A 14,344-nucleotide genomic window follows, 5' to 3' on the forward strand; every position below is an offset into this window, starting at 1 on the left:
AAAGACATTGCTCTTCAAACTTGAGAGTTTCTACCATACTGCATGGGACCATGAACAAAAGATGGCAGCCATCACCAAACTTGAGAGTTTCTTTGTGTGAACGCATTAGTTTTGCTGTGCCCTCGTGTAAATACAACCTTTGCAACCTATTTGTTATGGGCAAGTAGCGCAACACTTTACGAGGAATCTTGTTTGAACCATCCTTGTAGCGAGGGGTATCACAAATGTCACACTTATCCTTTTCACTATTACCTTTATAGTATAGCATGCAATTATTATAACAAACATCAATCTTTTGATATGGCATACCAAGACCCTCTAGCAATTTTTTGGAATGGAAGAAATTCTTGGGAAACCTAGAATTAGAAGGGAGTAGTTCATGCATATGGTCCACGATATCATCATAGCATGCCACTGAGAGATTGTATTGTGATTTAATAGCCAATAGACGAGCAACAGCAGAGAGACTAGAGTGCAAGGTTTTCTCATGTACTTTTTCATCTGCGCTTGCAACCATACTATAGAAAGCTTGTGCAAAACCAGTTGGACTTTCATCAACTAATGGTGGTTGCTCACCAGCTAAGTCAACTAGCATATCCTCCATCCGGTCTGTCTCACCAAATCCCTCATGCTCTAACTCCTGACCACTCTCATGGTCCTAATTTTCACGTCTCTCACCATGTGCTGTCCACATTTGGTAATTTTCCCTAAACCCATTGTGACACAAATGCAGCTCTATCCTAGGCCTTTTCTGCCTGAAATAATTCCGACATATTGAACAAGGGCACTTAATTGTATTAGACTCAACTAATTCAGGAATTGAGAAGGCACGATCCAAGAACTCTTTTGTTTTTTCAACCCATTCATTTGATGGCCTACCACGCTTCCAACCACTGTACATCCACCCTCGATCTACCATATCTTATCTGCCAATAATATGAGAAGTTGTAGACAAACTAACCAGCTGCAATGAGAAGCCACCCTTATCTGTCCAAAACTTTGAGGTCAGCTCACAGTTCTCCAAGCAGCAGCACCAGCCAACTTGATCAACGGTGAGAAACCTATTACAAATAATTTATCAATCATGTCGCAAATCGAAGAGGAAAGAAAATAATGAATGAAAAAGATGCATTGTCATTTTTGACTAACACAAATTGATTCAAACAGAAAATGAGATTTTCTTATACAGCTATTACAAAAGTGGATTTTGAATGATGAGCGAACCATAAGTACAGTCCTACTAAAATACATCATTCTGTAATGCTGTGGAAATACCAGCCCTACTAAAGCACTAATGCCTATCTGAAGTATTGTGTGCAACACTAAAACAAAAGTACAATCCATTCGATTCCAAGAACAAAGCAACCTATCATTTTTTTCTATATACCAATGTAACAACAAGCAGTCAGTAGTGACAAGTAATTTATCTCATGAGACCAAAACATATTGTTTCTCCAATCCAATGCCAACTGGGTCACATTATGCAAATAAATTTGCAGCAGATAAAAGTATCAAATTCTCCATGAGGCAAAGAACATCACAGATATCAGTTACGTAAGGCAAGATAGCTAAGAGAGAGAAAAATCACCAGTGATAACTAGGATTTAGGGGTGGCAGGGGAAGATGGCAGCTTGGTCAAAGTTGAGGACGTCGTTGGGAACCAAGTAGATTGCAGTCAGCCAAAGGCTTCCCCTCTCCCAATTTCTGTACGCAGAGCACAATAAATCAGAGAAAACAATTTTTCCCAATAAAAGCAAGAACTGAACGCAATCTAGATCTTACCCCAAATTAATATTGCTGAAATTTTGGTTGGTATTTGGGAACAGGTGGGAGGACTAGAGATTGGGGATGGGGCTAGATTGCAGATCTGCAACACGCTGGAAGGAGGTAGCTAGGGCGGCGGCATTGCTTGGGTGGCGATGCCGGAGCTCGGGTTTCGGGATTTCGGGCGGCGGTGCCGGAGCTTGGGTGGCAGCGGATTTCGGGCGGTGGCTTAGGGCTTGGTGGCGGAGGTGCTAGCTGGTGGCGCTGAGCTGTGGTGGGTGAGGAGGGAGGAGCATATGCAGCGACCGACGGCACATCGAGGAGTGGTGATGAATGGGAAGCAGAAGAGGCGAGAGGGAAGATAGAGAGATTTTGGGGGAAGAAGTCACGGAGCCCGCGCATCCTCGCGCCCTTTTTTCGTCTATGTGTCTGATGCGTGGGCCAGCTGCTGCTTTGCGCCCGCCTCTCCCCCGCGCAAGATTTTTTCGCTGGTGCCGGCTCCAATTTTTTAGCGCGCTCGAGACCCGAAGATGCATTCCCGTCGGGCACATGGGATTCTCGGTCGGTCTCCTGAGCACGTCAGGCATGGTTCACCCTTCCCTGACTTCCCGTGCGCAGCTGCAGGGACTAGTTCCCACCGACACGGAAAAAGTGATCTGCGGTAGTGTGTAGATGCTCCGGTGCTTGCCTTTCTCCGATTTGGAAGGTGACGCTTCAACTTGAAGTTCTTGTACGAGTTTTATCCTGATTAACTTCCTTTCTCCTCTTCTAAAGCTTTGGATGGCGACTTGACGAACCCGGCTCGGATGACCTCGATCGAATTCTGATCGCGATGATATGCAGTGTTAGTGCATGAATGCAAAGCATTTGGAAGAATTGAATTACAACTTTACACCTCCTATAAAGTTGTAATCCAACACCCTAACACACTTATAAACTCTACCCACAAGAAGTTTAAACCATCATTTTCTTAATTACTAACCTATCCTAAGCATTTTTTTAATTAAACAAGAGGGCTTCATAATTAATTTCTAACTCAAAACCTAATTCTTATGAATTATAAAGCATTTGTGATTGAATAAAGCATTATTCAAATTTTATACCTTTTATAATTATTAAGTACTTATTTAAATACCTTACATAAAAGGCATAGAAATAAATACTCAATACTATTATTATTTTTCCTAGGATTTAAAACTTTTAATGCATAAAAGAAAATAAAACAAACCTAATAAAATTGGTTTAACTATTTTTGGACATTTCTACAACTTATAAGCAATTTTGGAAGAAAGCAGAATTTAAATTTAATTTCTAATAAAATCTAAACATTTTTACAGAAAACCCCTCTAACTTCTCTTCCTACTCTACTTAACTCTTCTTTCTTTCACTTAACCCCCTCACTTCTCTTTTCTTCTTCCCTCGGGCCCTTTCTTCTTTTCCCCTCACAATATTTTGATAGAAATCTTTTAAATATGACCAAATGAGCTACACATATTGATATGGGTTATACGTGCTCAGGCGAAGAAAAAGAAGCTAGCAAATGCAAGGCTTCACGTATATGAAAGCATGACGTAACAAGCTAATTGGGCAAGAGTGCATGCATGTTTGTGTGTATTCTAATTCTCAAGATCAGGTTGCTTTGATTATTATTAGTCCATACGACAGCCATTGTGCATGTCGTCCTGAAGGTGTACAAAATCAAGATGCAATACATTTCCTGGTGTATGGAAGGAAAACGGACCGTGCATCTTGGCCCACCGGGCAGCCGTTCGTATATTTGCTTGACGGGGCAACATCGTCATCCGATCCAACGAGTACGGAACGGCCACAGCGCACGGATCGGAGCAGCCCAACAGAATATCGGCGGCGCCCGATCGACGCGCAGTCCATCTCCCTGCCCTACCTGTTGCCTATAAAAGGCCAACACCTCTCTCACGCTAAGGGGTCTTATTTTTCCTCGACGGAGCAGCCGGGCCAGGTGGTGAGGAGGCGAGTCGCGCCCCAGCCGATCGCCATGCCGACGCCGTGCACCTCCTGCTCGCCTTGACGAGCGGAGGAGAAAGGCTTCCGGGGGATCACAACTCAGGCATGAGGAGGCGGGCGTGTTCCTCCATCGCCGCCGAAGTCATGCACGTGGTGGCCACGCCGGAGTCGAGGGATCGCCGGCCATCATCAAGCCCACCGTCCAACGAGGGATCGCCGGCCATCATCAAGCCCACCGTCCGTCTTCAGATCCAGAAGCCTCGAACTTCGGATCGCCGGCAACGTGGCTGCTGCATACTTCCAAGGTGAGATTCTGTTTATTGTTGTTTAGGTGATCTCCCTTTCTCCACGGATGCCCATGTTTTGCACCTCCTGCTCGCCATGACGAGCGGAGAGGAGAGAGGAAGCCTGGGGCGAAGTTCTCGCCGAGAAGAAGCGGGGAGTCGCATCACGACCCCATCGACCTGCTCATCGACGCCGGCTCGGCAGCCGAACGGAGCAGCGCCGCCCTGCTGCTTGTCATCCACACATCTACCTTGGCTGGGCGAGAGCAGATACAAGGGGAGCTGAGGAGTCCACGCCACGCCTGCGCCTTCATCTGCCGATCTGCGTCGCCCACGTCTGCACCACGCCGACGGGCGCCTTCTTCGAGCTCGCCGTCCCCCGTCAGCAAGGAGCCGGAGTTGGCAACCGCGCCGGTGCCGAGCAGAGGCTATAGAACAAGTCAAGGGAGCGGGGAGAAAGCCGTGGCGATCCTGTTCATCTTCGGAAGCACTTGCGGTGACAAGGCCAGCACTGCATGTTCGAGCCGGCGCCGATGGCGGCGACACCGACGTGAAACGCCAAAGCGCGGCCCGCGATGAGGTTGGTGCTGTACATCAAACCCGCCGCCGAACCACGACGACGATACCGTCGCCGCGAAGATACCAAGATGAGAAGCGACGCCGTGATGGAGGGCTGTCGCGGGATGCCGTCACGCTGTCACCCCGAGGAGCTGCATGCGTGGAACCGAAGAGTTGATCTGCAGCTCGGCGCCCTGCGCTCGCATGCAAGTCCGTGCATGCACCAAAGATGCTAGTGCACACGCATGCTAGCAAGCTAGCTACAGTACCATGCACGAGTACGTACCCCACAAAGAAAAAGCTAGAAGCTAGAAAGAGCAAGTCGCACAGATGCCCTATGACTACATTGAAGCCTTCTGGACGGGACTTTCCCGCGGAACCACGACGACCACAGCCATGAAGACACCGGCGGCACGACCAGCGCTTCACGTTCAAACCCAGCATTAACCCGAGTACTACACCGCCACGAAGACGCTGAGGCCGGCGGCATGACCGACGCTGCCCGTTCAAACCGGCGCCGACCCGATGACGTCGTCGCCGCGAAGATGCCAGGATGAGAAGCGACTCCGTGATGAAAAACTGCCACAGGACGCATGCAAATCCATACGTGATTTGTCAAGTGCACGTGTGCTGTTAATAGAAGATAAAAAGTCATGTACAAGGGAGTATGTGCGCCACCACAAGCAAGCTAGCGCATCTACGTGTGCAGATGCTTTGCTCGCCCTCATTTCGTCCATCTACGAGCGGCTACAGAGACGTCTCATCGATCCGACTCGCCGTGCCATGCATCGTCGCCACATCCACGTCAACATGCAAGCGTGTGCTGGGCGTCACTATGTGTGTGCCGAGTACAAGCTGGAGTCTTCCTCCCGGCTACGCCTCTGCAACTCGACGGCCCTTGCCGATCTACTACGTGTTCACACTGCTAAATAACAAGTCTTATGTCCACCCAAAATTACCGGTATAGAGATGAACCGGTACCTATGCTAGCATAGGTACCGGTTCATCTCCATACCTGTATTTTTAGGGTCGATGTAATTTATGAATGAGCCTTAGGTACCGGTTGGTATTATCAACCGGTACCTAAGGCTCTCCATAGGTACCGGGAGCCTTAGGTACCGGGTGATAACTTTTATATTAGTACCGGTTGGTACCACCAAACGGTACCTATAGATGAGCCTTAGGTACCGGTTGGTGTTACCAACCGGTATCTTAGTCTCATCTATTGGTTACTTTAAAAGGAAAATATCTTCTACTTGATCAGAACAACTATGTAGCTGAGATGGTAAATGAGCAACGTGCGAGGCTAGAGGTCGCGAGTTCAAGTCCCAAACAAAGAGAATATTTTGCATGAATTTTGAAGGCTTAGGCACCGGTTGTTTTACCCGGTACCAAAGACTGAGCCTTTGGTACCACTTTGGGGGTACCGGTTCAAAAAACCGGTACCAAAAGCATTCTACAACCGGTGCCAAAGGCAGTTTTTCTAGTAGTGTCACGACTACCTCGACCACGACTAAGCTGCCACGACATCGACTCGGTCCAGCTTCAAGTCTTATCCATACATCGACATCATACTACTACGACTACTACGCCGTTCGAGACCGACGAGGCCGAACGACACGGGCGGGTGCTGCTGATGCTCCAGCTGCGCTACACCGGCTCATGGACCGACGAGGCCATGGATGATGCCGACGCCCTCCATCCTCTACACCACCACCATCATCATGCATGGAGAACGCGAAGCGAAGACTGAAGACGACGACCACAGCAGCTTAATCAGAGGTACTCTAGCAAGCTGGACTTGCTGAAGTAATTAACCGGGAGCTTTTCGAGGCCCCGGAAACCAGAAGACCACTTTCGCCCAAGTCAGATCTGCCCAACGGCGGCAGACTATGGAGCGCACACTTGTACACGGGAACCTGTATTTATATTTTCAAAATATAAATAAAGTTTGTGTTCCTGTCTCTTTGTTTTGTGTATTTTTTATATACACTGGCACGCCCGCATCTTCGTTATTTTCCACGCAGAGAAAATCTTGTGTGATTTTTCTCCCAAAACACAACATAGTACCACTGTGAAGCCTGAACATCCAAATTTCCATTTTGGTACTTTTTACACAAAGTTAATACATTGAATATCATTTTATTCACACCCAAACTCAGCCATTTATCACTGTCTTTCAGCAGTTCAGACTTAGCCATTTTCAGCTAGCACTTGAATTCGAAACAGCCCAACATTGCAAATTGGAGCCTTGATTAAAAATACTATTCTTCACATTTTCCACTGAACTACTTAACTAAAATAATCCTTGGTACTCCAATGTTATTTTCAGTCCACCACATCTCAAAGTTTGCATATAATTTTATTCAGAAAGAGGATCCAAACTTGGTTAATCACTGCTGTTTTCAGACTTTGAAATATTCAAGTCTTGAGGCTGTTTCAGCATTTTCTGCAAACTTTGAGCCCCTCAAATAACTTGTTAACACCTCCAAAACACTCCAACCTTGGTTCCATTGCAAATTATACACTTTGTACTGTATTCTCATGCTAACTAATGATTGACTTACTTAGCAACATTTTCAATTATAAGCTGTTTAATATGATCAAGTAGCCATTTTTCTTTTGAGGTAACTTCTCAAATTCAATCCCTTTCTTGTGGAAATTTGGATTCCATATTTCAAACTTGAGTGTCCTTTGTTGAAATCTGCTGTTTGACACTCTTCAAAGGATTTGACATTCAAACATTCCAAACTTTTCAAATTTAGACAAAGTTTGACCGAATTCATTCCAATTTGACTTTTCTTTACTTTATTTTCTTTCCTTTTTCTTCCTTTTTTTCATCTCCTATTCTTCTTCTTAACCCTAGCTGCTTAGGGTTGATCCATGCTCATAATAAGGTGGGGTGTCACAGCCGGCGGGGAACGTCGGGGGGGGGGGGGGGGGACGGGGTCGAGAACCGGTCAGCGAACCAGCGGCTCGGACGGGGCAGAACGGCGGCGTGGAGGCGGCCCGATGAGCTCCGGCAGCGGCGGGCGGAGGTCAACGCGGAGAGCCCTGCACGGCAAGGGAGGGAGCCGGGTGAGGACCCAAAACGAAGGAGGGCGACGAGGGGAAGCTGCGAATGCGAGGAATTGAGAGGAGGCTCACCGGAGGAGGTGAATCGGTGGCGGCAAGGAGCTCCGAGTGTGGCGGCTATAGTGGAGTAGGAGCTAGGGTTTGGGGGGGAAAAGAAGGGGGCGGCCGGTCTGGGCTTTAAAGGGAGGAGGGAGAGGCGAGCGGCCGACGGGGCGCCGCGGCTTCCGGCCACGGTGGCCAACCGGCGGCCGGTGGTGGGGCGCCGCCGCCCCTGCTGCCCAACCAGGGAGCGAGGAGGTGCGGTGGAAGGGGAAGGGGTCGCTGACGCGTGGGCCCGGGGAGAAGAGAAAACAGTTGAAGTTCAAAATTGAAAACGAAAGTGTTCCCGGGCTCAAAAAATTACCAAATGTTTACTGAAGCTAGATAAAATCTCTAAGATAATTTTCCAAGAAGAATCACTCAAAAAATCTTTTGTAGATCGGTCACATTAAACTAAACAAGACAACTATTTTTAAAACTTTCAAGAATTTTATGGCTCGGGTAAAAAGGCATAAAATCCCACAAAAATATCTTAAATTTGACATTTGAAATCTAGTATTTGAATAAAAATTTTGGGGGCACAGTTGTATAGAAAAATTTAAACTTCCTTCACAAGCATTCATTTCAAGCAAGCACAAAGATTAAATAAATACATGCCACACATGCACATGATGCTCCATTATGCACTAATGATGCTCATGATGCTGTATATAAATGTTAATTAAGTTTAAAAAGTTTGGGTCGTGACACTCGCCACACATCCCGCGCTCACCTCCATCAGCTCCACGCATACCGCCGTGACGGGTCGTCCTCAAATGCTACCGGCGGCGCTTGGTGCGTCTAGCGCGCGGTGGCTAGTGGCGGCGGCCGGTGAGGGATAGGCGGATAGCACTCGCCGCCGAGTGGCGGTTGACTGTCTCCCGTCTCCCGCCGCACTTGAGCCAGTGAGCCACTAGTCCACCGCACGGCCGGTTCCGCCGTAGCGCCGCTCTTGGTTCTATGCCTGTTCCGGATGGAATCACCTCTGCTTTGTTGCGACCGCATTTGATGTCGTGTATGTACCACATGGGCCAATGCCTTGGTGTGGACGAATTGCAGCTTTTGTTAAGGCTATGTCTCTCCCATACCGCAAATAGTAATCTGTTGGAGGTTCAGTCATTGGTGAACTACTAATCCATAAAAAATACATGATCTACACTCTAACCAACATGTTATCGATTAGTTCCGGCAAAGCTTTGTTGAAATCTTGGTCGACTGCATCATCGCTCTTATAATCTTCAAATAGACCTCAAGAAACATACTATATATCTATCTGCAGTTGTTCCTTATTTATTTGTTCAAAACTTTATGCAATACATGACTCGAGCAACATATCGATAATTGCTTCGAACGAAGATAGTAGAGTTTTACAGATATTCCTTATTTATTTGTCCAAAACTTCCGCAATACATACTAGTATTATTTTACTTGGCTCGAGCACCGGCTCAGACTTCGAACAAAGATAATATCTGTGTCTTCGAACAAAGATAGTATTATTTTATTTGGGCTCGAGCAACATATCGAGAATTTATCAGCTTACTTCCCGCTTAGTCTTCGAAACAAAGATAGTAAAGTTTGTGTTCCTAAAGATAAGTGCGTTTACGTCGTGAATAATGTCTTATTTGTACTGTATAATAAAAAAACAAAAATCAGAGCGATTGCATGCAGTGCAGCAGTGGGCAGTACTGAAAGAACCGGTTGGACCTGGTTCGAGCACGAACTTATACTATCATCGACATTCATTCAGATCAGAAGATGCTGGAGAGTGTCGGGAGCTTGAGCTCGCCGGACTTGGTGAGCGGCAGCGTGAAGTTGCCGACGACGGGGAGGTCGACACGGTGAGGCCGATGCGCATCTCGTAGTCGATGTCCCAGTCCCTGCCGGCGTCCTTGACGAGGCTGACGAGAAAGTCGTAAGGCACCTTGACGGGCACGTCGAGGCGCGAGGTGTCCTTGGCGGTGAGCGAGCCCGGGTCGGGCATCGTCCCCGACGCCACCTCCCGCCCCGCGCTCTTGAGCGAGTAGCTGATCTCGCACACCGGGATGGCGTGCGAGTAGGGGTTGCACACACTACTGGAAAACCGGCCTTTAGAACTGGTTGAAAACGCCCATAGGTACCGGTTTTCCAACCGGTACAAACCGAGACTAATGACCTCACTCTAGGACACCAGATTTTTCACCCGGTGCTTTAGGCATCCATTGGTACTGGTTGGAAATACCAACTGGTACCAAAGTATTTTTGGCAAACAAAAGAAATAAGCCCGTTCGGCGGTCGGCCTGGGGTGGCGCGGCCTGCTCGGCTGGCGCGGCCGGCACGCGGATCTAGTCGGCTGGCGCGGCCAGGGAAGGAGCCCAGCGTCATCAACAGCCGCTCCACCTCGCTGGCGTCCATCTCCGGCGGGCACCCTGCCACTACTGTGCTTGCACCGCCGCATGAGCTCGGTCACCGCCATGGATCGCCTTCTCGAGCTCCGCGCCCCCTTGAGCTCCGCCGGTTCTAGCGGCCCCTCGAGATCCACCGGATCTGGCGCCCCCTTGAGCTCTGCCGGATCTAGGGGCCCCGCCGCCAGATCGAGGGGCCCCGGCGAGGCACGACGACGGTGGGTCGGGCGAGGCACGGCGGCTCCCACGGCCAGCTCCTGCAGCGGCCGGCTCCCACGGCCAGCTCCTGAGGCGGCGACGTCCCACACACACCCCACGGCGGCGGCGGCGGCGGCCGGCTGCCCGCGCGCCCACGCCCCACGGCCGGGCCGCCGCTCCTCCCGCGCCGACGCGCGGCCACGCCGGGCCGCCGCTGCTCCCGCGCGGCCACGCCGGGCCGCCGCTGCTCCCGCGCGGCCACGCTGGGCCACCGCTCCTCTCGCGCCGACGCGCGGCCACGCCGGGCCGCCGCCTCTCCCGCGCGGCCACGCCGGGCCGCCGCCGCTCTCGCACTGCCACACTGGCCGCCGCTCCTCTCGCGCCGACGCGCAGCCACGCCGGGCCGCCGCCGCTCCCGCGCGGCCACGCCGGGCCGCCGCTCCTCCCGCGCCGACGCGCGGCCACGCCGGGCCGCTGCTGCTCCAGAGGATGAGAGGAGAAATGAGAGGAGAAAGGAAAAGTGAGAGGGGTAGAGAGACGAGAGAGAGGACGGCCATCACTTGGAAATATCCAGACGCGAGAGGACATCGGTATCGGGTGGTTTTTTCCACCGGTGCTCATTCTCAAACATTTGGTACCGATTCGTTTTATCACCCTGTGTCATGGTAAGAGAAACAGCTCTGGCACCGGGTCATGGCATGATCTGGTGCTAATGTCTTCTCCATAAGCATCGGGTCGTGCCACTACCCGGTGCCATTGATGCATCGTCCATTTGGTACCGGCTCATGGCTTTAACCGGTGCCTTTGTTAGTGCATTGTCATACTGTGGCGCGCCTTGCCAGCGCTCGTCGCAGGCCAAGAGTACCGGCTATTGTTGCAGCCGGTGCTGATGCCTCACATTAATACCGGTTAAAACAACAAGTGGTACTTTTGGTCTGGATCTTTAGCCTGTTTTCTAGTAGTGGCACGTCGATGCGCCCACCTAGTCGCCGCCCACCGAGTTGCCCAAAGGAGAGCGGCTCGGGGGCAAGGAGAAAAGAGTGCAGTCCGAATGAGACAGTCCAATACCTCTTCCGTGTTTGAGTGACAATTGAGGATCCTTTTCTGCTCTCCACAAACAAGAAGATAAATAATATGTGATGGTCCAGATTATTTAACACTCAGTATGTTGCAGTGTTCTGTAGGCATTTCGTTCAGATACAAATCGTTATACCACATTCACATTGCATCATCTTTAAGTGTTTTTCAATTTTACTGTTTTGATGAGAACCCTCTACTCTCTTTCTTCTCTCTTTTTGTTAGAGGTGATTCAGCACCAAACACTTTACTTTCGAACAAAACCATCCATCGATCTGTAATGGAAGCCAAGTTCTTCCGGCTTCTTAAGGTTGTGGGGGTCGGTTTCAAGGCGAGGTCAGAGAGCCAAGGCCGTAAGCTGTTCCTGGAACTGGGCTACAGCCACGAGGCCCACGAGGTGCGGTTCACCGCCCCGCCCGCTGTCCGCGTCTTAATCTGCTGCATCGGCATCGACAAGGACAGGGTTCACCAGTTCGCCGGCGCCGTCCGGAGCTGCAAACCCCCTGACGTGTACAAGGGGAAGGGCATACTGTACATCGACGAGGTCATCAAGCGGAAGTGGGGATGAAAATGTCGGAAATGATCGATAGAAAGTTTCACCAGTTTCAGTTTCATATTTTTTGACGAAAATAAGAACGAAACGATACGATATTTAGAATGGTGTCGCTATTCTGATATTTTCGGAAATGAAAATATACGATCGAAAATAAATCAATAACAGTCCAAACCATCAAAATGATATTTCCAAAAGCGGTAGACACGTAAACACGTCAAACCGTACAACATGGCACTAACTATATAGCTTGACCTACGTTGCAACTATCGACGATAAACATAATCTTAGTATCAACCATACGTGATAGACACATACACGACGCACAGTATATCTTTGTAAACAATCGAAGGACATGATGATATTATGATCACGAAACGTCAAGTGCACAACAACTGATTGGATGATATGAGTAACCATTCTTTAATCTATAACATGTTTAATTTTATTTAATTGTATCATAATTAATTGAGGATTTTCAACAAACATTGTTTAAACTATTAGGCCTTGTTTAGATTTCAAAAAATTTCAATGTTACAGTAACTTCGAATGATTGACCTCTAATTAGAAGTATTAAATGTGGATAACTAACAAAACTCATTTCATAACCCCGGGTGTAATTGCGAGACGAATCTTTTAAGCCTAATTGGATCATGATTTGACAATAATGTGCTACAGTAAATGTCGCTGCGGGAAATGGGCGACTACAAAACTACTCGATTGCTCGTTTGTTGTGCGCTTCATCGGATATGGTCTAGCACGCAAAGACTCAAGGATTTAGACTGGTTCGGGCCTGAAATGCCCTACGTCCAGTATGGAGAGTGGTGTTCTCGCTCTATTGCTCTCGAGCCCGGGTGCTCAAAGTTCAGAGGGGAGCTTACAAGCTGGTCAAGCAGTGTCGAACTCGTGGGAGTCCAACCCTTTCCTACGTGGGGGGCTTTCCCTTTTATAGTCCAAGGTGGGGCCCCCATTTATAGATATCTAGCGCTGTGTCTTGACACTGTCGGGGTGCAATTCATCCTTGTCAGTCGTCGGGGCCGACTCGGTCGGTCGGGAGTGGGCAAGCTTGATCCTGGCGATCTTCTGGGGCAAGGGACGATCCTAGAGATCTTCTTGGGCGGTGCGTTCCCCCGGTGCTATCCCATCCTGGCTCAGTCGGGGCGGCGCGACCTCTCGGACGGTCGTTCGGGGGTCTCTTCCGGTCTTGTCCGCCGAAGCCCTGTTCCTTACCCGCGGGGCTATCTTACGTAGTTTTGTCACCGGACGGCGCGCCTGGTGAGGGGTGTCTTACCGAGGCCTGCTCGGTGGCGTCCGGTCACACTCGCTGGCATAATGAGGTGGTGCACAGGGCCAACCATCATTACGGCGAGGGGAGGCAGCGTCTGCGGACACCCCCTCCTATTGTGTCGCGGGGCCCGCGCGAGCGGCGTTGTCCCCTTGTCAGGGAGTCCTGCTGGCTTAGCCCTTGCCACAAGATAAGGATGGCTGGCGTTTCGAGGCTTGCACAGAGCCTGTCTTGGCCGGCACGCCTGTCAGGAGGCGCGGCGCCCTTGGAGCGCACATCCCAGGTCATCGGCATGGCTCTGACCCGGGGTGCTAGGTTGGGGGGTCGCCACGTGTCCCGAGAGGTCGGGCTTCCGGACCCGTTGGCTTAGCAGCGAATGCAGCTCCCCGCGCGGGTTAGCGGGCCGTCCCGTTCTTGGCCCAATAGGTTTGCTGGGCCTTCTTTTACATGAGTCGGGCCCGTTAGGGGTCATGGGTTTGTATCCCAGTCAGAGGCCCCCGAGCGGCTCTGCGATTTTAAATAATCGTGGAGCCACTGGACTTGATCTTGATTACCCATGACCGGGGCGTCCCATCCAACTGCCCGCGCCCTCAGCTTTCGGCGTGCGCCAGTGGTGGCGTGACGGGATCTGGCCCGTCTTGATGGCCGGCTGACGGGTCGTGGAATCTCGAGGCCGGTCATCGTGTCTTATCGCTGGGCTGTGGACACCTCGTTTTCTCCCGCTCGGGGTCACCTCCCATTGGCGGGTCGTGCGGCGATCGTGCCCCGAGTGGCGCGACGGTTGCTCGGCGTGCTGGCGCCGTTCTATCGGCATTTAAGAGGGGGTTCGGTTAGGTGAGGGCCTTTGGTGTGCCCCGTTTGGCCGGCCCACTGACTGCTAGGACCGTTAGTGCCCACGTTTGCCTATAAATAGGGGTATTGTGGATACATGGTTCCACACAAGTAAACGGATCATGGAAATCCCTTTGGTAGTTCTCTTCCTGACATCCCACACCCATCCTCTAGATGAGAGTGGGCGTGGCTTGTTTTTCTGGTGCTAGAAGAATGCTTGCGAACGGCGGGGGATCTTCCTCAGGCACGCACCTGCTATTGTGCTCCTTCCGCTAGT

The 14,344-nt window shown here is 50.3% G+C and overlaps 1 protein-coding gene, 1 long non-coding RNA gene and 1 pseudogene across 2 annotated transcripts; 1 reads left to right on the plus strand and 2 right to left on the minus strand.

Annotated features, from left to right (window-relative positions):
- Window positions 1-802: 802 nt before the first annotated feature.
- On the minus strand, window positions 803-2,401 carry LOC120676347. Its single transcript, XR_005675786.1, has 2 exons — window positions 1,589-2,401; window positions 803-1,061 (listed from the first exon to the last, which is right to left on the minus strand). It is a non-coding gene; the product is annotated as an uncharacterized LOC120676347 (long non-coding RNA).
- Window positions 2,402-9,490: 7,089 nt separating this feature from the next.
- LOC120674845 lies at window positions 9,491-10,133 on the minus strand (annotated as a pseudogene).
- A 1,545-nt stretch (window positions 10,134-11,678) lies between these two features.
- On the plus strand, window positions 11,679-12,067 carry LOC120672221 (60S ribosomal protein L6, mitochondrial-like). Its single transcript, XM_039952544.1, has one exon. The coding sequence runs from the start codon at window positions 11,679-11,681 to the stop codon at window positions 11,964-11,966; it is 288 nt and encodes a 95-aa protein (XP_039808478.1). The 3' UTR covers window positions 11,967-12,067.
- Window positions 12,068-14,344: the final 2,277 nt, after the last annotated feature.

The sequence above is a fragment of the Panicum virgatum genome, chromosome 5N, assembly GCF_016808335.1.
Source record: "Panicum virgatum strain AP13 chromosome 5N, P.virgatum_v5, whole genome shotgun sequence".
In the NCBI taxonomy this organism is placed as follows: domain Eukaryota; kingdom Viridiplantae; phylum Streptophyta; class Magnoliopsida; order Poales; family Poaceae; genus Panicum; species Panicum virgatum.